Raw genomic sequence first — 27,262 nt, forward strand, 5'->3', positions numbered from 1 at the left:
AATCGTTATATGAGTGATCATGACCATACATTATTGCTTAAGTTTGCTGGCAGTGTCTGTTATTTCAGTCATGATGAACTAATAATACCTCTTTGAAATGTCATGTAGGCTTCATCATGGGTTTAGCTGGAATGTATTATTATTACACGGCCACTTTCAGTGTCAGCAAATAGCTTAAAATACAACGTTGAGAAAATATCAACAGCAGTAACTAGAATATTATTAGCATAACTAAGAAATTAATTCCCCATCAACCGAGCACAACAACTTCCTTCCTTCCTTTCTTCGAATCAAGGGCTTAAGATAAAAGGTGTCTTTGCTGAAGGAAGCTCCTAACTAGCTTGCTCAACAAACAAGAGTAACACGCCGAGTTAAAGTATCTGAAAGCACATTTGTTTTACAGAAAATATTAGGAATAAATATAGTTAGCTTGCAGGCAAAGGGTGGCTCTGAGATCCTTAGCAGGCAGTGCCAAACGGTAACATTCCATACAGCGCTTCGGTGTTCTAATAAGTCATTGAGATAAGGTTAGCACTTCAACACCCAACAGTATACAAATAAGAACACCCAAAGATGAAAATTACTTTGCTTATGTTGCTGTATTAGAATTTTATTTGCTAAAGGGTGAGAACAGATTTGCAAAATTCACAGTTAACTTAAAACAATAGGTTTAAACCTTTTATTCCTAGCCCTGGCTGCCTTCAGGAAGGAAGCAACATCTGGTTATTTAAGGAACACAATATGTTCACATTTTCTATGACTTTTGTTTCTAATTGGGTTTTTAATTTTTTTTTTTTGTTTTTACTTGAACAAGTCTAGTCAGAACTATGTTTTTGAATCACTTCATATTTTTTCCACTGCCCTGTGTCTGTATCTCTGCTTCTTGATTTTGCAGCATTTGCTCTGAAAATGAACAGCTCTCAATGGTATTGATAAGGAAAAAAAAATGAAAACTGGCCACTTGCAGGATGTTAAACACCCAGAGACACAGGGTCACAGGATGTTAGGGGTTGGAAGGGACCTCCAGAGATCAGAGTCCAACCCCCCTGCCAGAGCAGGAGCATACAACCTAGCACAGGTCACACAGGAAGGCATCCAGATGGGGCTTGAAAGTCTCCAGAGAAGGAGACTCCACAACCTCTCTGGGCAGCCTGTTCCAGTGCTCTGTGACCCTCCCAGTGAAGAAGTTCCTCCTCATGTTGAGGTGGAACCTCCTGTGCTGGAGTTTCTCTCCATTGCCCCTTGTCCTATCCCAGGGTGCAACTGAGCAGAGCCTGTCCCCTGCCTCTTGACCCCCAGCCCTCAGAGATTTAGAAACACTGATTAAATCCCCTCTCAGTCTTCTCTTCTCCAGACTAAGAGACACCTTTAGTAAATACTTTTGGATATATACAAAAAGCCCTTTCCTTGTTTTCTCATTTGACATATACACACTTTTACTAGCCCATTCTTCCATAAGACCTATGTTTATGTTCAGAAGGACTAGAAGTGCATAGAAGTTACTTTCATATAAATAACTGAGGTAATTATCTGTTCAAAGATTAGAAACGTGAAACAAATACTCTGCTAAGCAGGTTAACTTTATCATCCTTTGCAAAGACAACAACATAGGGTCGAGGTTCTCATTCTACATTCTCCTCAGAACTGGAAATAGCCCAATACAGAAAAGGCTGAAATTCAATTATTCTGCATTGATCATATTCATGTCTGTAAAATTAGTATCTTTCAGGCCCTTCTTCAGAGGCAGCTACTTTAACTGGTTTTCAGCTGTTATGGAGAAGTGTATTTCTCTTCTGTGGTACTGGATTATATCAGGAATGTGGTATCTAAAATGTCCTCTCATCCCAACTGAATAGAATAGAATAGAATAGAATAGAATAGAATAGAATAGAATAGAATAGAATAGAATAGAATAGAATAGAATAAACCAGGTTGGAGGAGACCTTCAAGATCATCGTGTCCAACCTATCATCCAACACCACCTAATCAACTAAACCATGCAAACTGCCACCTGGGGTTCATAAATTGAAATTGAGAGTTGCTACATGCTTTAGATTAATAGAAAATACTAATTACTTTTCATATTATTGTTATAACTGGATTCTGCTCAAGTTTGATTCCACAGTAGGATGGGAAATTTTTGTGTGTTCATCTATAAGAAAAGAAGGCCATCCATCTTTAAAGCATAGCTTTCTTTTCGCATTTCAGTTGCTCTGCTGGTGATGACTGCAATGACAGAGGCAAACAAAACATGACAGGCAGCAAAGTTGGTGAGGGGCTTGGAACACAAGCCCTATGAGGAGAGGCTGAGGGAGCTGGGGTTGCCTAGCCTGGAGAGGAGGAGACTCAGGGGTGAACTTATTGCTGTCTACAACTACCTGAAGGGAGGTTGTAGACAGGCAGAGGTTGGTCTCTTCTCCCAGGCAACCAGTACCAGAACAAGAGGACACAGTCTCAGGCTGTACCAGGGGAGGTTTAGGCTGGAGGTTAGGAGGAAGTTTTACACAGAGAGAGTGATTGCCCACTGGAATGGGCTGCACAAGGAGGTGGTGGAGTCACCATCACTGGAGGTGTTCAGGAGGAGACTTGATGGGGTGCTTAGTTGCATGGTTTAGTTGTTTAGGTGGTGTTGGATGATAGGTTGGACACGATGGTCTTGAAGGTCTCTTCCAACCTGGTCTATTCTAGTCTATTCTAGTCTAGTCTAGTCTAGTCTACTCCATCAATTATGGCAGGATTGTTCCATCAGAACTTTTCACTTTTATGTACATACCACCAACCTTTCTTAGCCCAAATAGCCCTCAAATTCCCCTCAGTAGATTATTTGGCATTTGCCTAGCTGCAAAAATAGGCAGATCCCTGTGTGTCACCGTCCACCACTTCTAAACTGCATTTCTTGTTCAGTTTTGATTTTCAGCTCCAAGGGGCAGAGAGCAAGCCTCTTTCAGGTATTTGGAACAACACTAAAGAGTCTTGCTATGTTACACAAATAATGAAATAAGCCACTGGCCCATGCAGCAGTTTCCCACAGAAGAGAGTTCCTTGACTTCACACATTAAACCCCAAGTGAAATCTTGGAAGAGGCCACATGGAACAACTCATGCCTGTCTCAGGAGATCTAAATTGTACTGTGCCAAATGTAATTTCCTATTAGAAACTAGAAGCTGCTGACAAAGAAATGCACAGGAAAACATCAAATGATGAAGAAAAATCATTAAACACTGAATTTGCTAATCATCACTTACAAGTTGCACTATTGACTAAAATCTGCTTGTCTTTTCTTTCAATCTCCATTTATCTGCTCAGGGAATTAAGGCAAAATGAATTATCTTTATGCAGATAAAAAGGTCTCATGATTTTCCCACTTATATTGGTATATAATCTGTGTACTGAAGTGCCCATGATGTCTTGTTGAGCCTTCCCCTTTCATTTTGTGTAATGAAAAATTATGACAGACTTAGAACATTTGTATGTGGAGGTCCTACAGAACAACAAGACTTCCCCTTGAACAATATGTTAGATTGAAATAACACATAAGTGAAACTTAAAATCATGCCTGGGGAAAGATAAGAAACAGGTACAGAAGTCTTAGCACTGAAAATAGATTTCTTTTTCAAACCAGAAGCTTTTTTCCCCCCCAGAGTGATCTTTTAGAACAATTTCACTTCCTTGCTATAAGAAGTCCAGATCTGTTTATGCAATCTTGACCCAAATATCCAATGTAAAATAAAAGATGGCTGGAAGTCCCTTAGGGCTCTTCACTGTCTGCAAATCCCAGCTTCCTAACCTGCAGAGTATTTTTTAAGCAAGTAGGTACAGCTCAAAAATGAGGAACAATTGTAATGAATCATATCTGACCTCTTGGACAGCAGCAAAGGGGAAAAGGACCTGGGGGGTCCCAGTGGGTGGGAGGTTGACCATGAGCCAGCAGTGTGCTCTGGTGGCCAAGAAGGCAAATGGCATTCTGGGGTGGATTAGAAGGGTTGTGGTCAGTAGGTCAAGAGAGGTCATCCTGCCCTTTACTTTGCCCTGGTGAGGCAAAGTGTCCAGTTCTGGTTCCCTCAGTTCAGGAAGGACCTCAGGGAACTGCTTGAAAGAGTCCAGCACAGAGCCACAAAGATGATGAGGGGAGTGGAACAACTCCCTTATGAGGACAGACTGAGGGAGCTGAGGGCTCTTTAGCTTGGAGAGGAGGAGACTGAGAGATGACCATGTGAACATGAGGGAAAGCATTATCCCTGTGAGGTTGACAGAAGACTGGAACAGGCTGCCCAGGGGGGTTGTGGAGTCTCCTCTTCTGGAGATATTCCAAACCTGCCTGGATGTGTTCCTGTGTAATCTAGTCTAGGTGATCCTGCTCTGGCAGGGGGGTTGGACTGGATGATCTTTCCAGGTCCCTTCCAGCCCTTAACATTCTATGATACTTAAATGGAGAAGAAAAACCTAGCAGTCTTTGCATGAAAAAGCTTTAAGTACTGATACACGTGAGTGAAGGCAGAACTGCCTGAAAGACATAGTAAGAACCACATCCAGTATTTCTCTGAAAGGTGTTCAAGGCATATCTCAGAATGCTAATTAATAGGACACTGAGGCCTTATGAGCCTGATGACTTCAATCTGTTGGAGACAAGAGCATAAGGAGTGGAATAGTGATCAAGCTTCTTTCACAGGTTTATTTTTGCCCCCTTCAGCTGGTAGGGTCTCTTGTCTCTAGGATAATTCTGTGGACAGTTGAGTTATAAATAATAATTCTGTCTTTTAGCATACACTTCCAATAAATGACAGATTATATATTGGACTTATTTTGATGTCTTAGCACAAGTTTTATCCCTCTCTGTCTCCCCTCTAAAAACTACTATCTTGCTTTGCTAGGAGAGTACATAATCAAATGGTGGGCAGCCTGATTTCAGAGACTGCTGCTGAAATCTTGAGAAATATTCCTGAGATCTAATGTTACAAACTTTCTTAAACACTGAAAAGATGACACACTTTACTTCTCATCATGAAAGAGATCTTTGTGCCCAAGAAGAATGAACAAAGCAGCTGAAAGGATGCAGATTGCTGCAGAAAACTGATACAGAAACACAGAGACATTTTTTTTCTTAATCCATAAAAGTGTAAACATTGGTAGTGAATGAAATTTTGCATAAGGCAGCCAGAGTGCAGAAGTGATGTATTTTTCACTTTCAAAGGTGATGTGCATCGAGATGAGGGAAATCAGACCTTACACTGGCAGCCTACTAATGGCACATGCACAAAGACAGCTCAAAAGCAGCAGCACAAATTCAGCTACCTGCCAAAGATCTGAGTGCTGCAAAGATTGCTGTGTACAGCTTCATCTTATACACTTTCCCCGCTGTACTGTGGATACCTGCTGTATGTTATATCCACACACACAGATGTCATTCTAAAACAGCAAGAGGTTTGCTTATTTATTTTGTTTTTAGTATGTATGCTAATAATCTGTAACATAAAAATTATGAATTTGTGCATTTTATTCATGTGAATCTTTTCAGGCCACAACAGCAGACTCTCCTGTTTTGAACTGGAACCCATCACGTAACTATTATATATTGGGTGGGGGTAGTGATTTAAGGATTAACAGTGATTAGTTAATCTGCAGAAATCCCCTGAAGTGGTTTTACAGATGAAATTGCACAACAGTTTGCATACAGCATACAAGGTTACTATATAAAATATTACTCTCCCCCCAAAAAGATTATGTGAGATGTGTATGCAGAACATCCAGCAACATAACCCTAAACATGGGCAGTTACCAGATCTGGATAACCAGTAAAGTAGCAGGATAACATCCTTCAATGAGCAAAGGAATCTGGTTCTACTCTTAGTAACCAACTCCTTCCTTTTCCTTTTTTTTTCCCCATTATGAAGAAACTTGAAACTACAGTTTAGTCCCCAAAATGAAGGCTGTTATTAGCTTCATAGTATTTTGAACACTTTATTACAGAGATTTATTCCCTGTATTTACAAAGTCAGCATCTCACCTTTGGATCTCGGAGAAAAAGTGCTCTTAGGATGAGGGAGTGAACATCTCCAATAGGTGGATAATGCATCAGAAGCCCCAAACAGGTCTGGTAATTACTTGAAATCACTGCAATGAAGAAAAAAAATAAAGAAATGACTATCTTGATATTCCAAACCAGTGCCTTTTCCAGTACGTTCATTACAGTTAAGATGTTAAGACTGAGTAGGTTCAATATCATTAAGGACAATCCTAAACCCACTACTGACTTTATGTCCTAGATGTTTATATTAGCTACAGATTTAGATGCCTAAATTTTTGTCTCTGTAGCTGGGCACCTAAAGCCTGCCTGAGGTGATGGAAGTCAGGGCAATTCAGTCAGTGCAGCCTGAAGAACTTGACCTGCAGTCTGAAATGGATGCTGACTTTTCAGACACTCACGCACAGACATTTAAATGTAAGTATGATGACTTGTGAGGGAAATTTTACCTTCAGTCCTGCTTTCATGGTATCTTTCCCTCACTCTGACAATTCCTTGCTGAAATGTCTTTACTGTTGCTCTTCTGTACATATACACATACATGCCCACACACATACACGCCTGTAAACATGTGCAAAATGCTGTCCACAACTCCCTGTTTGCCTGGAAATCCAAGAAGATTTGGGAAATGTTCAGGAAAAAAGGGAAATTCCTTAATTACTTAAAAATAGAATCTACAGTCCAATTTATTAGAATTTCTTAACTTATCCAGGAAATTTTCAGCATGTTTTGCAGAAGTCTGTAATTTGGTTATAATTGTGCTTGATTTTATCTGAGTCTATGCAAATATACTCTATGGATATTTGCTTGTTGTCATCTTTTTTTGTTTGGTTGTGTTGGTGGTTTGTTGGGTTTTTTTTTTTTGTGTCTCCCCAAATCAATCTAATTATGAGTGCAATTATTAAAGACATCTTTTCAGGCAGGTCTATGTAAACTACTTCATTTCTTTTGTACCATCTAAATCCAGGCAATCCATCTGCCACAGCTGTCAAAGCAGTGCCTGTTAATGATGCTTGCACTCTGCAACATAAAAGACAGCTTCCAACAATACCAACAGCAAATAGATTTTAAACAAACTTTACTACTCTGAGAACTTTAGCTGTAGTAAAAAATATTTTTTCATTAATCAGGCCTCTACACCATTAAGGAGCATGGCAAATACAAAAATACTTTGAATCAACAGAAGGCAAAATCAAGGATTGTTTTGCAGACGGGAAGGTTTGAATGGTTCACTTTTTTCTTTCATGTGAATAAGCCTCACACCCTCCTGTACCTTCTCTCCCTGAACAAGAGGATTATGGGGAAAAGATGCAGGACTGGGAAAAATGAATAATTATAATCTGTGTAGGGAACCACTTTATCATCTTCATTTCCGTTGCTGATCCGACAGCTTGTAATTTCATACATCTGCTTTCATTTGTAAAGCACTCACTTATCCTACTCATTCTTTATCTGTTCTGCCTGTTCTTTTTCCTCCCCTTTGTTTTCTTGTTTATATTCAGGTACCTGTTTTTCCTTCTTGAAGTAACAAGGCTGGCACAGTGAACACAATACAATGGTCTCCATCAGAGTTTTTTCAGACGAGCATAATATGAGCACCACATCGTTACATGGGCAATGAAAACCTCCTATGTACATTAAATTTAAGATACTTTTTGATCACCATGCCTTTTATACCAAAGCAAATAAAATTATTGGAAAGTGATAGCCAACTCTGAGTACTTTTATAAACAATAAGCAGGAAGACCAACACATTTCTCTTTTGATCAGATCACTATATATATATATGTTCTACTCTGCACTGTAAAATCCTCTCTTTATTTTTCCTGGAAGAGTTCTTCACTGTCTCAGATACAGAGAAATGTAAATATTACAAAAGCTAATTTATTTTCCTGGTGTAGGCTTGATGCCTGGGGAGAAAAAAAAAGGTATTTTGAACCACAAGACATATACTCTAATTATTCATTTTTTAAAGAGGTAAAATAGTAAATTAATTGAATAATGGGAGGGGAGGGGGGAAATTGAATCAAACTGTAGGGCAATGACTTGTATCCCTTGTGATCCCTAAAAGGTAAATTTTCAAATGAAATGTTACCATCTAAATAAATATTAAAAAAAAAGTCCAACACTTCACTGAGGAAAGACTGAGAACTTTAATATTTGCTTTACCTTTCTGATTTTGCCCACATATCCACCTGTCCCCATTATATGTAGAAATCTTTATGGAACAGAACACTGTTGCCAGTGCTCTGTTTTCTGGGGAACCTTGGGTTAAAGGGATTACTTTGCTGAAACATCTCTTGGTATCCTTTGTTTCAGAGTGATCTGTATGCTGCCCATGAGTTGGCACTGTGTGCTCACAGCCCAGAAGGACAGCTATATTCTGGGCTGCATCGAAAGAAATGTGCCCATCAGGCTGAGGGAGCTGATTCTGCCCCTTTACTTTGCTCTGGAGTACTGTGTCCAGCTCTGGCATCCTCAGCACAAGAAAGACCTAGATACAGAGGAGGGCCACAGAAATGATTACAGTGTTTTTAGATAAGCAAAATCATATCCTAGCAATGGCCACAGCTGGTCTTCAAGTGGAAACATGATAAAAATAAATGTATGCTAACACTGATCAGCCAAAATTAACTCCTGGTACAATAATCACATTAGTCTATTATGTACAACGTAGACAGGTCTTCCAGGTTTGTTAATTTTTGTCCTTCTTGAGTGGAAGTACAGAATCACAGAATCACAGAATTTCAGGGGCTGGAAGGAACCTCAAAAGATCATCTAGTCCAGCTAGAAAGTAGATATATGTTTACACTGCACCCTCCCTTCTATTTTGATTTCATCAACAATTAGATATACATCCGTACTGACGAGAAAGAAGTAACATATTCAAGCTTCTGATTTCAGAGGATTAAAAAAGACCCCAAAACCACAACCAAAACCCAAAGATTGTTCTGCAATATTTTTCCCACAGGAACACAGAAAATTATTTATTAAAACTAAGGGATATTTTGGTACACAGCCTTACACTTGGCCAGTGCAGATTATCTCTCCATGGATAAAGCTCTTGAAGGATACAGGTGTAAAAGAGCAGTTTACAGAATAGCTGTACACACTGTTACCTCCCTGTGATCTCTAACAGGTGTAAATAACAACAGAATAATCTAATTTGTCCTTTTTCCTTGAATAATTTGATCAAGAGAGGATTTAAAAACCAAAATAAAAGCTGAAACAATGCTTTCTAAAAACCCTGCCTTTGAGACCATCATAATAAAATAGACCAACAAAATTCAATCAATTCCCATATCAGCATCTTTTCCCCCCATCCCCTATTGTGTTGGTCAAAAAAGAACATGGATAAATGTTAAGCTTTCAAATGCTTTCAGTAAAGTATTATTGTCATCATTGCTTGCATTTGACATTTTTATCACACAGTGTCTTAAGGAGCTGTATTACTATCCCTATTGCTTCAAAGTTTTTAAACTGAAAATTTCCAGGCAATATATTTGCTAATACAATTCATCATCATCACATATTTGGAGCTAACGTTTCCTTTCACCAAATAATTAGCTTTCAGAGACTTATTGTATTTGAAAATATTAACCAAAAAATAATAATATTACAACAGAACTTTGAACTCCATTCAGAGTTATATTAGCAGCAATTAAAAACTAGGAAAAATGGAAGACTTTTCTATGCATGATCGAGAAGAAAAGCTTTATTTTACCTAAGAGAGAACTGTGGAAATCACAAGAGTTTGAGGTTGGCTTTGAAAAGCAATATATTTTCAACTCAACATTAGCTAACTTATGATTGGGTATTTTTGTTCCTCTGTTCTATTATGCAGAAAGTAACTAACTATGTTTCACTATTCTGTTATGCTTAGAGTAACTAACTGCATTTCACTATTATGCTTAGAGTAACTAACTGCTTCTCACTATTCTATTTTGCTCAGAGTAACTTGCACTATTCTATTATGCTTAGAGTAACTAACTACTACAAACCAGAAAGTTACTGATTACAGAAACAGAATGCCCGTGAAATAGTAGCTGCCCTAATGAGATGGCTGCATCTTATTTGGGCAAGTGTACTCAGCTTTAAAGCTATTTCCTGGTCTTATTTACTAAACCTGGGGATTTCAGAGAAAAGAGGGAGGCTGATTTCATGCAGGTATTTAGAAGACATTTTTAGCTCACATTTTTAGTGACTTTATACAGCAATACTTGTACATGAGCACCACAAACACAAAGAAAGCAAACCCGTAACAGCCTTCCCGCTCCAAGGAGGGAGAGAATGCTTACAAACACAGTTCTAAATTTATTTATTTCTTTAAAAAAGGAAATGATGACACAAAATAAAAATCCTGATGTTAAGAAACATTTCTACATTCATCTGCACTACATATCTGTGCTAAAAACGTTCAGTTTACTGCACATACCCAAGGCAGATTTAGACCACAGCATATAATGACCTGGAATCAGATCATCCTGAAACTCCAGCATTAATTGTGAAACCTCTAAACTGAATTAAACATCCACGTGATTGAGGGGAATATAAGGTAGCTCTATATGCTGCATGTTCATTAAGAAGTAATTAAACCCACCCCCCCCCAAAGACAAGCAGTGGAATGACAGTACGTGGAAAGTACACACACGTTATGCTTTCAAGACAGGAACCTAAAATAGGAGCCACAGATGTTGAAAACTTCATGTGTCCTAGAACACAAAATTGTGTCAAGTATGTGACCTTGTTATAGCCTAAAGCTTACAGACTGTATATAATTAACTCTGAACAGCATGCTACAGAATTCATATATTTAATGACAGGCAAGTATCTTGCTGTGAAACTCGTACTTTGTTGCAGCAAAGTTGTACACAGATTTTTTTTGTTGTTCAAAATATGATGGGACAGAAATAAATGCCTCAATTAACCATGATGCATTTTCCTCCTCCTATTCACAAACACATAAGCTAATGACACTTCTGTGGTATCTCACTTGTCCAACCTTAATGCATTTATTGGTCATCACTGAGCAGGAAGAATTCCCCTTTGCTCACATTTGAAGCATAATGAAGTAAAATGAAACATCAACTCTTGCGAAAAACAAACGGATTTTGTAGTTCTCACTCATCTCTGCATTTACCTTTCTTTCAAGATATATCTTCAACAATTTGGAGTCACTGTGCTGTGCATTTCTTACAGCACAACGGCACAGAAAATGTTTCCAGTGTCAAAGGGAGGCTTCACTCAATTCATCAGCTTGGTCAGAAGGTGGAGCTCTGTACGTACCTGTACCACTTAGCGGCACACAAAATCTGTAACTCCATATGAAGCCCCAGAACTAGTCAGGAAACAAACCTGCATTTAACTACAAGATACAATTTGTATTATAAATATAGCAGACCACGTCTGATAATAAATGGCTCCTCTCCTAGCACTTGGAGCAATTTGCAGGATGTTAAAGAAGTCACAATGAAGTTTCACTTCGAGTCCTCTTTTTCTTTTAAAAGTAGGTTTGCATTCTTTTTAAAAATAAATGTAAGGTAGTTGATACTTACAAGCATCTCTGATATACAACAACATGGCTACAAAAATGTAGTCAACTAAATTCAGGGTGATACTGTCGGCAAATAGAGCATCCCAGACAACCAGAAGGTCCTGAAGTGGGAATTCACGTCCAAAGAGAAGCCTGATCCATCTCCTGAAAGAAACAAGGAAAAGATGGGATTTGTATTTCTGTTTTGCCAAGCCTAGTAAGATCAGGAACAACTACAATTCAGATCAGGAACAACTACAATTCAAAACATTTTACCAGAGAATTTTACACAGTGTGAATATCCGTGATAGCCACTTAAATAACTGCAGTTGTGGGAATGTTCACTGCATCTACGTTAAAGAAGGGACACGTTACAGATTGTGGAAGCTTAGCTGATTATATCCTATATGCCATATTTTGTAGCATTTACTGAGATAGTGATCTAAGGTGAAAAGAGGAAAATGTTGCATAAGAATACTCTGGCACAGGAAAACAGCAGAGTGAAGCCAGTGGTTTATGAGGAGCCCTGAAGATCCCAGTCATCTGAAAGCCAGTTCAGAGGCAGATGCCAAACAGCTCTTAAGATAGACTGGGTCACGCTTACTTTTGAGGAGGCTTCCTCCCTGTTACTGATGGCAATGTTTGCAGCTCCATGTAAATGTGCTGTGGATGCTATTGTGACTAAACCTGATTTAAATCTTTACCAGATTTACTATGCTGTTAATTCCTGTTCATCTCTCTGCTCTTTTCATACCCAGGAAAATGTGGAAATCTGTCTTATTAAATGGAGTATTTGCTTGAGGCTGGAAGCTTAAGATGCAGTAGAAGAAAATAATTTCTCAAGATTTTTTTATTGCCAGTTCTGGCTCTTACACTGACTTGCTGACCTCAGGAAAGGCACTTCCCCTTCCTAGTCCAGAACAGATCTGCCAGTTTTGTACCTTTTTTTTTTAATAGGACTATCTAAGGTTACACTTAAAAGAGCTAAAAAATAGTTAATAGCATTAATCCTGAAATAGTTATTATGAAATGGACTTAAAAATAATGAATTACATTTTTAGCTGGGATATGCAAATCGCTATGCACATGGAATCTGTTTATTCAGTGGCTAGAAAAGATTGATTGCAAATTTCTGCTAAGCAAATTAAGTCATTCTTTAAAACTCACAAAAATTTCTAAAAAGGAAACTAGAAATTTAATCAAGATGAGTTTCACTCCTAAGAATTGATGTTTAACCACTTTTGTTCCAGAACTCATTGTTGGTTTAAGGCATCTGTGTTGGTTTTGGGTGTTTTGTGTGGTTTTTTTTCCCCCTGTGATTCCAGTAATAAAAGTTCATTTGTAGACAAATTCTTTCCAACATGTCAATGGGGTGCAAACTTTTAAGACAGCAACAGTCTGTATAAAAAGAATCTTACATATGAAAAGAAATTCAAAGGGACTGTTTTGTAAGTTAAGCTTTTGTTCACTGAGCTTCTATTCACTGGAACTCTATGTCTAACCCACAAGAACATCCATGTTACAGAGACAGGATCATCACAAGATTTTTTTTCATTGCAAGACAAATTCCCTTTTGGAATATGTGACATGTGATTTGAAAAGACAGCTCCATCCCATTCTTATATTAAGCATTTATGTTCTAAGGTCTTGTAGCCTTTTATTTTTTTAGTGTAGTAATCATAAAATTCACAATATTAGCTAGGACAAAACACAGGGTCTGTGCTTCCCTCTCTGATCAACACCCCCTTCCTATAAGGACTTATATTCAGACCTTGGAAAGAGAAGTCAGATGAACTGAAAACACAAAAGCAAGGCTTAGCAAGTGCATTTAACGCTGCGTCTGTTCTATCCAAGGGACTTTATAGTGACATATTACCCTACAGTGCCTAGCCTACAGGAGACTATTATCTTGTGGTGACACAAACATTACCCAAACTCCGTGTGAAGCCTATTGCTTGAATTAACAACTCCTCCCACCTGTAAAACCGCAACTTTCAAGTCACACAAACTGATAGGCAAGACATTTCAGCTAAGCTTGAAGTATTCAAGCTGATGTCCCTTGCAACTGCTCATATCTCATTCAGGAGCCTTGCTAAAAGTCTAACGCACTTCAAGGGAGAAAATACTCCACGGTGTAATGGGATTTGTTATTAGTCTTTTATTAGAAATCTCTTTTGCTTCTTTACTACTTCATTATGCAGTGTTAATCGTTTGTAGATGCAGGTTTATTCTGCTCAAGCAGAAGTCATTCCTTTTTTTTTTCCTCCTGCTTTTATATTTTCTCCTGGGAAAATTAAATCTCAGTCCCCAGAGGTATCACGTTTCACAGATGTAGGCTGCTGAAGAACAACTGGACTTCCTTTTGCAGCCATAATATTACTGTTAATTATTTGAACCTTCCTGCCTTAAAGGGGGTAAGCAATTCATCCTGTTGTAAATGCATATATATGAACTGCTCCCTTATTTTCTTCAGCAGCATTTAGCTCATAGCATCTATAAAGCAAGGACCCTACTGCCTATGAACCATGCTGCCATATGGCAGGACTTCACTCAGCTTTTATATTCATAAAAAGGGATCTTAATTCCTTAAGTGTCCATACTGAAAAGCTGTCTTTCAAACTAGCACATTTTTATTGCTTTTACAAATATTTGCACAGAATTTAAGGCATACTTAATAATTGCATTGGACATGATAAACCGTTTCTCTTTTTTTTCTTTTCTCTTTTTTTCAGATGGCTGTCTGTGGTTTAATTATTGTTCTGTCCTGTTAATCTTGCCTTACATCTGTTACACCTGCAGTCTGCGAGGCTCACAATAGTATAACTTTTATCACATGCAGTAATACAATAATTCATATTTTACCAGGCACACTTAGCAATTAAAATCTACCAAAAAAATCCCAAACAGATTTTTTAAAGCCATAATACACCAAGGTACTACTACATTGTAGAATATGTAACTGTATCTTCCACTTATGATTCCTATATAATTAAACCAGTATTCTCAAGAGATCTGTAATTACTAGCAATAGATAATGATTCATTAATGACCTTACAATATAGGGAAAGCAGGAGAAAACTGTGCTCTAGTGAAGCCATTAAATAAGGCAATGATCTAGCCTTACCAGTTTTAACTAAAACCACAACCATTTTGACTGAGATTTGCAGGGCAATTCTCCAAGCACCAATAAAATTATCTTATGCTATGCTACATATATTTAGCTGGTTACCTTCTCTGTCTTCTTGGAACACAGAAAATTCTTTACCAAAAAAAAAAATAAGTAAGTCTAAGAAATGGCTGCAAATGAGGTGATACAAACAGTTTAGGAATATTTATGAGGAGACAACAACAAAATGGAATCAGAGAGAGTAAGAAAAACATAATGCCAGGGAAGGCAAAGCAGGTTTCTGAAGCTACTTCTAAATGACTAAATCTAGGCCCTCCAGCTTGTTGACAAGTTGCCTAAAAATTTTACTCTAAGATCCTGTTTTCAGCCATTTATACTTCTGCTACACTCAGTCTTCAGTACAATTTCTGCTCCAAGTATCTGCTCAAGGCTTGGGTTTCATTTTTAATTCATTGATACTATTCATTAGAACAAGGTTAAAAAAATATGTCCATGTTTAACTTTCCCCCCCCCCAGGTAGTTAATCCAGGAGGTCTAGAACCAAAACAAAACGGTATCTGGTATTTCCTTTTTGTTGTGTATATTTTAAAGAAAAGGCCCAAATTTGACAGTTTCTTGGCTGACCTAAACACAGCAGAGTACACATACAATGGTGCATCTGCCACTTTGCCCCAGCTGCACCCTCCTTCTTGCATGGGAAATGGCAAAGATGTTTATCATCCACCCGCAGTGGCTTGTGACTCTTAGTTGGTGTGAGGGTGGAGGATACTGTTGATCCAGTTTCTAATGATCACAGGCTCACAGGATGTTAAGGGTTGGAAGGGACCTCCAGAGATTATAGAGTCCAAACCCCCCTGCCAGAGCAGGACCATAGAATCTAGAGCAGGTCACACAGGAACACATCCAGATGGGTCTTGAAAGTCTCCAGAGAAGGAGATTCCACAACCTCTCTGAGCAGCCTGTTCCAGTGCTCTTGGAACCCTCACAGTAAAGAAGTTCCTCCTCATGGTTGAGGTGGAACTTCCTGTGCTGTAGTTTCTATCCATTGTCCCTTGTCCTATGACAGGGTGCAACTGAGCAGAGCCTCTCCCCTCCCTCTAGACACCCAGCCCTCAGATATTTAGAAACATTGATTAAATCCCCTCTCAGTCTTCTCTTCTCCAGACTAAATAGCCCCAGGTCTCTCGGCCTCTCCTCATAGGGCAGTGCTCCAGTCCAGTGCTCTTACCATCCTTGTAGCCCTCCATTGGACTCTCTCAAGTAGATCCCTGTCCCTCTTGAACTGGGGATGCAATATTCCAGGTGAGGTCTCACCAGGGCAGAGTAGAGGGGGAAGAGAACCTCCCTGGATGTGCTGGACACACTCTTCTTAATGCACCCCAGGATCCCATTGGCCCTCTTGGCCACAAGAGCACATTGCTGTCCCAGGCAGAACTTGTTATCCACCAGGACTCCCAGGTCCTTCTCCACAGGGCTGCTCTCCAGCAGATCACCTCCCAGCCTGTACTGGTGCAAGACTCATTATTGGGAGTCTTCCAGAGAGAGGGAGGTTCAGCAGGATGTCATTTCATTTTCAGTGCAAGTTTTGCTGCTTTTATTAAAATAGGGAAATTTCAATGGAGTGCAACTACTGCAAAGAATATCATCTTATCATAACGGAGCACTCGGAAGCTGAGAAATGCCAAAATTAACATCAGTTGTTTACTGACTGAGAAAATTATATGTAAGCTCTGTCTCTTTAAACTCTGTCATGAATTATGTTGAAGCAAACATTTGTAGCCAGTGCAATTTACTATGTAAAGTCATGGTCAATAATTTAGGAGAAAGAGTAGACAGACTTGAGCTGTGATCTGAGTGTTCAAAAATAAGATCTGGAAAAAGGATGAGTGAGATTTGTGCAACAACTGCAAAAGAACTTAAAGCTATACGCAAAATAAAGTATTAAATAGTTCAATGCCAGCCAGTAAGCACTACTCTGAGCAGACTTGATGCCTACACTCTGATTTCATGTCTGTGTTTCTAACCTATGGGCACTGGGTGGGCTGCAGTCAAAGAAGGCTGCGCATCTCTGTGGCCGTCCTGCTGCAGAGGTACCCAGCAGCAGGCAGGGCTAACACTGGGCCTAACACTCCCTTGCTCACTGGAGCACTCACCAACACTCATATGGATGAGAAGAGCAAAGGGAGCTGCAAAGATATAGCTAAAGCACCATCAAGAGAAGACATATGATAGCAGTTGCCAGAGACGGTAAGAAGATTCAGGCAAGTTCAATTGGAGGATGTGTAGAGTACTTCACTTTCTTCTAATGAGATGAAGAAGACCAATCAAGACAAACTTGGGGAGGTTTAGGTTGGATGTTAGGAAGAAGTTCTATACAGAGAGAGTGATTTGCCATTGGAATGGGCTGCCTGGGGAGGTGGTGGAGTCACCATCATTGAAGGTGTTCAGGAGGAGACTTGATGGGGTGCTTGGTGCCATGGGTTAGTTGTTTAGGTGGTGCTGGATTGGTTGATGGGTTGGACGCGATGATCTTGAAGGTCTCTTCCAACCTGGTTTATTCTATGTAATTCTATGCTCAGCAACATTTCAGCTTAGACTTGCCACACAGCCATTTCTCCAGTGTTCTGCTTCCTTTCTTAATAAATCTTGTTTTTATTAAGACTCCTGTGGCTTTGTACGGTTTCAGGATTTTGTACAGGATGTCCTGAAGAGGTTAATAAAACCTCTGAAGGATCTATGACAGTAATGGAAAGAGGCCCAAGTATAAGCACGACCCCTTCTCTCAGCTGCTCTTCTACAAAGGTCTTGTTGAAGGGCAGCGCTGCTCGTGATGCGTAAGAAACTTGTAACGATGGCAGATGAGAAGAAAGTCAGAAAAGCCAAGTGTTACAATTAACAAAATGACATTTCTGTAATAAACAAAACCTTATTAAAATCCAATATTTTGTCAAAACATAGAGAAGCATGTGAAATGCCAAGGCAGCCAAAGGGAAAAAAATGGTATCACGAGTTACACGGGAAGCTCTCCAGACTTTCAGGGACTCACAGAAACTTCTGATGTGTTCGATCTCAGTGGTGAGAATTTTATACACAGCATACTCTCAGATGCACAGCACCCGTAAGGGATGTACAGCCAGATATTGCTACAGCATATGTTCAATTTTTCCCCCCCCTTAATCCACTTAACTTACGAAGGGAATGAAAACAGACATCTTGCTAGAAGATGTGTTTCCTTCAACCAGAAATTCAAATGTTAATTCTGGCTTTATTAGATAAAATTGTATGGCCTTTGTCATTTGAGAAGGCAGACAATACCATCAGATCACCCTTAGGCTGGAAAACATTTAAATATTATAGATTTCTGCCACATTGTCTCTGGCATCGTAGAATAGAATACATAGAATAAAGCAGGTTGGAAGAGACCTTCAAGATCATCGCGTCCAACCCATCAACCAATCCAACCCACCTAAACAACTAACCCATGGCAAGGATCAGACGCTGATCGTACAAAAGCCTGCGACAAAGGAGGGAAAAGTGCGTGCCAGGACCTGCCAAACCATTCAGCTTCTTTGTAGACATAGAGATAACACAAAGTATATATAAAAGAGTTTTCTGTGTGTGCATACACCTTCCATACCTGTTTCAGCAATTTCAGGTTTGTATGTGCACTACTATTCTGCCAGAGAATGATGCATATTGGTTTGGTGTGTGTGGGACCTAGGTGGGGTTCTCCTGTCCTGCACTCCCATGCAGGCTGTTCATTTCATCCAGCCTCTCTGGTACGGGGTGCACCAAGATTTGGTGGATCATTTCACCGAAAGTATGAATCACAGCTCTACTGCTGGCTGGACACAAGGCAGGCTATTTTTTTTTGTTTTCTCCTAGTTCAAATTCTGTTTGTCTTGTGGTCACATCACTCATGTTTTAACATTACATTAAAAACCCCTCACCTTCAAAAGCTATGATAAGATCCAGAGTCTCTCTGTTCCACAGCTTAGATGCTGGGAGGCCTTTTGCAAAGATAAAAATGATGCTGTTTTAAAACAATTAAAATCCCCAAAAAGGCAACTACACACTTACATTATGGATTGTATGGGTTTCAAATACTACCAGAGTGTTTCACAGGATCACAGAATGTTAGGGGCTGGAAGGCACCTCAACAGGTATCACAGTATCACAGTATCACAGTAACTAAGGTTGGAAGAGACCCCAAGGATCATCAAGTCCAACCTGTTCCAACAGACCTCACAACTAGACCATGGCACCAAGTGCCACGTCCAATCTCCCCTTGAACACCTCCAGGGACGGCGACTCCACCACCTCCCTGGGCAGCCCATTCCAATGAACTTTTTCCTCACCTCGAGTCTAAACCTCCCCTGGCACAGCTTGAGACTGTGTCCCCTTGTTCTGGTGCTGGTTGCCTGGGAGAAGAGACCAACCCCCTCCTGTCTACAACCACCTTTCAGGTAGTTGTAGAGGGCAATGAGGTCACCTCTGATCCTTCTCTTCTCCAGGCTAAAGGTCATCTAGTCCAACCTCCCTGCCAGAGCAGGATCACCTAGACCAGATCACACAGGAATGCATCCAAGCAGGTTTTGAGTATCTCCAGAAAGGGAGACTTCACAGCTCCCCCGGGCAGCCTCTTCCAGTGTTCCATCACCTTCACACTGAAAACTTTTCCCTCATGTTTCCTGTTAGAAAATATGTATTTCAAGTTCAATAACATATTTAAGAATCAGCTATTTATTAATAAAAATCTATTCTGAGCTAAGTGAAGAAGGGGAACACTGTACATAAGTCGAGTTTGTCGCTTTCTTTCCATTGGTGAAAAAGGTTTTGATTTGTCCTACTGACACTTCCTGCTGCTTTACATACTCTGAATTTTTTTAATGGCAATTACCTTATCAAACACAGTCTAGCATATCCCTTTAAAATGAGTACCTTATCATTTTATTTTTAACCAATAAGTGACACGAGCATCTAATTGTTATGGGGATTCCCTCCTTTCCCATTTGGTTTCTTGAAGGCTACTGGCTAAGATCACTCAGTTTTGCCTCTGAGAGAAATGATTTCCTTTTTTTTGGAAGACTATGTATTTCCTTATTAAAGAAGATTTTTCTTTCTAAAAAAGGAATTCCTAATAATTATCTCCTCTTCCTCATTGTAATTTTTTTTTTTGATAAGCACTTACTATTGTCTTAAACCAGACCAGCTGTAAGGTATTCACTTGCAGACAGGCACTTAATGAATAAGGTGCTGCTGCATCTTCATGACAGCAATATTTAAATACTGTTTAGAAATGTTCTAAAATAAAACTATTGAAAGAGTTAGCTTGCTTTGGGTAGGTTTCTGTTCCAGTTTTTAACTACCTTTAGGCACCTGGTTTGGGCATTCATGCTGCCCTTGGCTTCAGATCCTCCATGGTTGCCACTGTCACCTACTGCTGCTCCTACCTACACACAATTCCTTGGGTGGTACCAGCAACTACTGCTGCATGCTTTAGACATATTCACCTGAAGTGGTGGCCACCCTGCTAGAGGGAAGACAAATTTCCTTCATGTTCTTGCTATGGTTTTGGTCCCCAACGGAGCTCTAGCCATGTGTTGATAGCTGTAGTTTCATGCTCTTCAGAATTTGTTTTGGAAGTTGTTTCATGTGACTTTATGAGAATCCACTTAATGCTGACAAGAATGTTGTATTTTGCTCCTTCATGCAGCCGTTGTAAAGGGTACATTTCCCCTGCCACTTCATCCAGCTGCAGAATACACACCAATGACAGGGACATTTCCTGAAAAAGAAGACTTTTACAGAGTGCTGGCAACCACACTCATTGCAATCTGACCCTGATTTTAAAACTCTGCTCAATGTTGCTACTCTGCTCTGTAAGAGGAAAGGCTGAATAAGTTCTTGGGGTGGAAGTTGAGGCATAGGAAGTTCCATGGAAACATGAGGAAATCTTTTTTCACAGTGAGAGTGACAGAGCACTAGAAGAGGCTGCCCAGGGGGCTGTGGAATCTCTTTCTCTGCAGATACTCAAAACCCACTTGGATGTGTTCCTGTGTGATCTGGTCTAGGTGATCCTGCTCTGGCAGGGGGATTGGACTGGATGATCTTTCGAGGTCCCTTCCAGCCCCTAACATTCTGTGATTCTGTGTTTTATTAGTAAGACTAGCTTTCAGCAACTCCAGGTTTACAGAGACAGAGGAAATGGCTAGAGCAAGAAGGATGTACCTTTGGTAGAATAGGATCAGATCAAGGAATACTTAAGCAGACTGGACATGGGCCTTCAGTGGAATGCATTCATGAAGGTTAAGGCAGATGTCATCGTGAGGCCACTCACAATAATTCTTGGTCAGTCATGGTAACTGGGAGAATGTCTGAAGTCTGAAGGAAAGCAAATGTCACTCCTATTTTCAAGAAGGTTAAGAAGCAGGATCCAGGGAACTACAGGCCAGACAGCCTCACCTTGATCCCTTGGAAGATGATGGAACAGACAATCCTGGAAACCATTTCCAGGCAAATGAAGAACAAGAAAATCATCAGGAGTGGTCAGCACGGCTTCACCAAGGGGAAGAGAAATGATACAAGAATTCATACCAGCAAAAAGGTGCTTCAAGTTGAGAAGAAATATCACAGATCAAAGCTGAGGAACACATTTTTTACATGTTGGCCAAAATGCAAAGGCAACAACATGAACGGTCCAGCTGCTACACCATGACTCATTTAGAAATTATCTCAGCTAAACTGTGCTTCTATTCAAAGGAAGAAGACTGAAGAACACTGCTGTGTTTCTGCAAAACAACTAATTTTAAACAGCTCAGGCAATACTCTGATTTCAGTAGGATAAAATTATGGTGAGGAACCAGAAGAACCAGAGGGGGCTGTGATATTCCAGTGGACAAAACACTTTAGTGCAAGGAGGATGTGACTTATCTCTGGTACATGTCCAAACCCCTAATTTCATGACTAATATCTGCACTTCCAAGAGAAAAATGTAAGAACTTGTAGGTGTGCCTCCTGAATTCTTCCTGTTCTTTGCCGCGATGCAATTAAAACCTGGAGTCCTAAATACTGATGATGCCTGTGCATTTTGTTTTGAAAATCACTGCAGAGTAGCAAAAACATTTTCTTTTTTTAACAAAAATAATTGCAGGTGAATGATTTTTAAACACTGTTTGCTGCAATAAACCTATTGAACAAAAGAGGCACTTCTAAATTAGTGAAGTTCCTACTGATCTCAGCTATTACCAATTAGGAACTCCACTCCCCCAACTTTGCCGTCTTTAAGCGGCAATGATTAAATTTGGTTTTAAAGTGGGGAAATTATATTAGAAAAACAACTCTCAGTGTTGCAATTAAAGCACAGTTCTTAAGATGATAAAATAAATTTGCTAATGGCTTGATCCATTGATTCAAGATGCATACAGTAGGTTTAAATGACACGACACCTCTTTAACAGGGGAATCTATAACATCGTGTGTAACATTTTACTGTCCCATGTTGTTAAATCTTCTACAGAGTCACTACATTTCTCTGTAGAATTCACTTAGAGGAAACTTACTCAAACAAGATGTGTGTTTTAAAATAGAAGGAACAGAGATATTTTTCTTAATAGATCTAAAGTAAATGTAAACAAATAAGCACCGACAGAATATTATGAAGTTTATATTCTATCTTGGAGAATTCTCCTATCTCAATTAAATAAAGGAAAATTTAACTTGGAGCTAATTTAATTATGTATCAGATTGCCTCTTTTATGTCATAAAATATATGTCAAACATATCTGAAGGAAAAGGACACGGCCTTTACAAAGTGATAGCATTTCAGTTGGGCTTAAAGCATAAGAAATTGAAACTACGATACATTGGTATGAAGAAAACAAAAAAATGTTGGTGTCTTTCACTCCTTCTCTTCACAGTATAATGGACTTATTTTACAGGTATTTCCCCTTGAGAAGGAGAATTAAACAGCAACAAACCTAAACTGGACAGAATTCCTATGCACCACTTCAAATGGAGGCTTTATCTCTGCAAACCTCTTTACAGTTCAGTATATAATATTTCAAAATCTGTTTGTGGTATATATAATATTTCAAAATTGGTTATGGATTTTTTTAAATGAGAAGATTTATATCATCACCGAGTTCAATATTACATCTATTGTATGCTCTAAAACTAAATTAAGAAGCTGTTCAGAGGCCATACGTGCAGCAGTCCATTTCAGTCTATTAGTCTGGCTAAATGCCTTCATACATCCAGTGAAGGGAGTCATCATCATCAATCTGCCACTTTTAGTGACCAGTCAACTCCATGTTGATGTATGCACTGAGGGAACACAACCTCTTCCTCTGTGCTGTACTCTGAGACATAAGAATTAAGTGAGGCTGTTCCAAAAGGTAGGAAGTAAAATGATGATTTAGCTGCTTAGTGTAAATAACAGTGTTGTAAACACTGGTTTATTGGTAACCCTAGTTTCAAGGCACAGTATAAGCTTGGAGCCCAATTCCATTATGAGAAGGGCAAGGCAAATCAGAGTTAACTTCTTTCACCTGGTAAGTTGAATGCACTATTGTTGCCCAGAGTCTTGCTTTCATTCACTTGTCAAGCAAAAATATGCACACTTTGAAGTTGTTTTACCCTTTCTGTATATACCTAAACAACAACAACAACAAAAATCTGTTTTGCACATTAGTTAGAAGAACAGGAACATTCTGCTTTTGTCAAACAAAGTACCTGTGACCGGTGAAGTTTTGTGTTGTGGAGTGGCAGCCTTATGGGAATACTGCATCTTGCTGGAGATGCGCAAGGGCTTAGCAGTCTCATTTAGCTACCTATGTGCTTCTGCAGAGGCCCTGCTAGCAATAAAATACTCCAGTGGCAAACAGCTAATTCATTAATTAACCACAGTATTTGCTGGAAAGGAAAGCACTAAACAAGGCTGTACAGCAAGTGCAATTGCAGTTGTTCCAGGTCCCCGTCTGCAGTGTGTGCGGCAGAGGCAAAGCAAAGCCTATGCTGTTTCTAATTATTCCAATTATCATGGCACACTATGAAAACTTGATTAATAACACTGAAGATATTGTTGTGGCAATTAGCCATATGGTTGTGGGACTTTATTCTGTCACGATTTAGCCATTAGCATCTACTTATGTTTGTCAGAACAGAGCATCCGTGACAAGTTGGAGTTCCGCTCACCTTGCCGAGTCCCCGGTGAGCAACACCAGAGAAATGTTTATTCCTGGGAGCCCCGCGCCAGAGTAAATTTTTCATGCAGCATCCGGCCTGAACTGGGGACAAATGTCAAGTAGCTTATGTGACGACCCATCAAGCCAGGCTGTCCCTGTAAAAGGTGCCTTGTGAACGGCTTGGCAAGGCAGACTCCCTTCAGGGGAGGATTTGACCACTAAAATTAGGGTCAAATGTCTCACACTGGATGTTTTCAACGGTTAACCGTTCCGACAGCACGCACCTGCCCTCATTGGGATGGGATGAAATGCTCTCTTATGATTTTACACACATATGAGTTACATGTTACCCTGTGCTTGAAATGGATACCTCCAAGCAGAGGGAGCAGGGGGCAGCACCACTGTCAGGTTGGTCAGCTGGAGTGACAGCTCTGTAAGCTGGAGATTTTCATAAACCATCTTTTTAAAGGCATGTGGTAAACCCCATTGCGGCCGTTCTAGGCTGATGCCTGGGAAAAATTTTCCACAGATGGAGTAGAAAGTGGTAGAATGTAAACAAATTACCATTGGATGTGAAAGGGAAAATAATGATAAGGTCTAATTAATCCCATTGGTCTGATAACAAAAAGTTAGTTGTATTAAACCACCTCCTCCTCTTTTTGTCTTCTTCACTCTAGCTGATACTAGCTGGTGGCCTGTGCTTAGCTGTTGCTAACCTTGGCTGCGTTCTTCTTGTGGCTGCTTACTAACAAGCTATTCTCTGCTCTTCTCTTTCTCTTTTCCCTTGTATAGGGTGGGGGAAGAGAGCAGGGAGGGGGGAGCTGTTGGTAACCCCCTGGTTTTGTCCAGGGGGTTCTTGTGTTGTTTATAAACTGTAAATATATGCAAATATTGTATATTTTGTACATATTCATTGCATGTCATATTTCTAGATTGTAGTGTGCTTGTAAATATAGCTTCATTTGCTTTCCAACTGAGCTGGTCTGGCAAGTTTTATTTTGGTGGTATTTTCTCCAAAGTAGTTGGGGGGTAATTTTCAACCCACCATGCCCATCTATTTTAATTGTTCCTTTTTCATCCTTTTGTGGTCAGAACAATGGCACATCTCTATATAGTTTGACTCCAAGACACAAGTAAAAGCTTGAAAAAATTAGTTGATAATGGAAGGATGCCTCTTTTTTCCCCCTCCTGAAAGCACAGCAGTAGTCTTCTCACTTCCCTTAACATTTCTTGCAGATTAGCTAACACAAATGTGTTTATATTGGCATGTCACTCAAAATCAAAATGTTTGCAATCAAAGACAAGTCCAAACTTGACTAGTTGCCCACAGTTAGGAATCAACAATGTGGGAACCCAAAAAGGGAGTGATAATGGCATGTTTAGATGGCCTTCAGGTCTGTGAGGCCCTGGAGGTGATAAGAGATGTTGTACCTCCAAACCCTGTGAGAAAAGCATGGCAGAGAAAAATAACAAAGTGCTGCATCTTTGCAATGGATGGGAAGGCAGCTGGGGAGAAGAACACCTGTTAAAATAAAGATAAAACAGTGGGCTTAGTGGGGATAGGCTGTGGGAAAGTGGAGTTGTAACATTCACACACACCTCAATAAACAGACACCAGCTTTGCAGGTCTGGGCCATTTCACCCTGCAGCTGCTGATCACCTCCTTGCAGCTGGTCTGCTCTCTGTGTTGAGACCAGCAGGGATCAACACATCGCTAGATTCACTCAGGTAAACCCACAAACAAGTCAGTCCTTATTAAAAGGAGTAGGCAGCGCAAAAGAATTAGCATCTTGCTGCACAGGAATACTATATATAGACAACTGACAAAAGTGTGCCTACCTATTCTGGCCATGGAAGGAGGTAGATTCAGATTGGATGTTAGGAAGAAATTCTTCCCCATGAGGGTGCAGACGTTGGAACAGGTTGCCCAGGGAAGTGGTAGAAGCCTCATCCCTGGAGGTTTTTAAGGCCAGGATAGAGGTGGCTCTGAGCAACCTGATGCAGTGTGAGGTGTCCCTGCCCATGGCAGGGGGTTGAAACTCGATGATCCCTGAGGTCCCTTCCAATCCTAACAACTCTATGATTCTATGATTCTGTGACAGTAAAATGACACTATGTAAGAAGTTCTTAAGAAGCACAGAACTTACAGGAAACCCACAGTGTTGCAGAGATTCCCTGGCTACTATTAGAAAGCGCAATAAAAATGGCAGTTTTCACCTATTTTTCCTATACCTCTACCTTAATGGTAGCTTTCTTTTTATAGTCATTGTCTCCCATCTGTATAGATCTTTCACACACTGTGAGGAGACAGATACTTCATTCAACACCATAAAAGTAATTGTAAAGAAGCAAAAATAGTCAAAGGACTCTGAGCAGGTGTAATATTTTAAACTAAATTTAACTTGTTATTTAATGACAAGAATTTTAGTTGACAAGACATCTGGGCATAGAACTTGCTGACAAATGCCCATGTAAAGAAACAAGAATCAAGTGCACACCTCACACAGCTCACTACTCAATAGGGATGTAAAGTTATTGGCAAAAGGGAGGAACTGGATGTGTTTCTCATCAGACGTATTTCAGATATGTCATAGCTGAAATATGTTCACATTAACTTTTAATGGAGAGGTATTTCTAAGGCTGAAAAAAATCAGTAACTCCCTCCCTCCCCCCACCCCCCAGTTATGCCCTTTTGATTGAGATGCTAAAGTTTGGTTTTAAAATAACAGTGTTTGTGGAAAATTATATACTGACTGTCCCAGAGATTCCACCAGTGCACACAGACATTCATATGTGGAGGGCGGTTGGGTGTAAAGGAAGGGAATAATTCAAAGAGGGAGACAATGAGAGGAATAAACACTGTGTTGGAAAGAAGGAAGATATGAAGGACAGACAAGAGAGAGCAGAGGATTTTGCAGGAAGGGAAGTATCAGTGAGATTTCTTTTTCATAGGAGCTGTGGAGAACAAGAAGGATGACCTAAAGGTTAATTTATGTACAATGTGAGCACTGGGCTCAGTCCTAAACCTGTGCAATGGATTCAGTTTTCTCCTTATCCATAGTGAGTGCTGTTAGGATGTCAAAGCAGCAGCATATGGCCTTGCTTAAAGCTGAACTAACTTTTATCCAGAGCAGTCTGAAGGTCTGTCTCTGGCTTCTGCAGCTAGAGATGTAACCCTACAGAGGGAGCAGAACCAGACTTTTCTTGGGCTGTGTCTGCTCTTGGCCATACTGGAAACCACTCTGCTGCTTTGCTGGCCATTGCAAGAAAATAATTGTGATCACAGCCAAATGAATAAAGAGGCTGCAGACTATATGAGCTCATGGTTAAGATTATCTGGCTGTTTTCTACTTGTCATCCAACAATAAACTTTGGACATAGTATAGTTGAATATAT

General features: G+C 39.8%; 1 protein-coding gene across 1 annotated transcript in view; it reads right to left on the reverse strand.

The window, feature by feature from the left end:
- The window catches only part of TBC1D5 (TBC1 domain family member 5), a 329,215-nt gene that overhangs the window by 70,886 nt on the left and 231,067 nt on the right, over window positions 1-27,262 (reverse strand). Inside the window, exons 15-16 of the mRNA XM_054161226.1 lie at window positions 11,578-11,720; window positions 6,005-6,111 (exon numbers count right to left, since the gene is read on the reverse strand). Coding sequence (XP_054017201.1) covers window positions 6,005-6,111; window positions 11,578-11,720 — 250 coding nt within the window. The remainder of the gene's footprint in view (window positions 1-6,004; window positions 6,112-11,577; window positions 11,721-27,262) is intronic.

Source organism: Dryobates pubescens, chromosome 4 (assembly GCF_014839835.1).
Source record: "Dryobates pubescens isolate bDryPub1 chromosome 4, bDryPub1.pri, whole genome shotgun sequence".
Lineage (NCBI taxonomy): Eukaryota > Metazoa > Chordata > Aves > Piciformes > Picidae > Dryobates > Dryobates pubescens.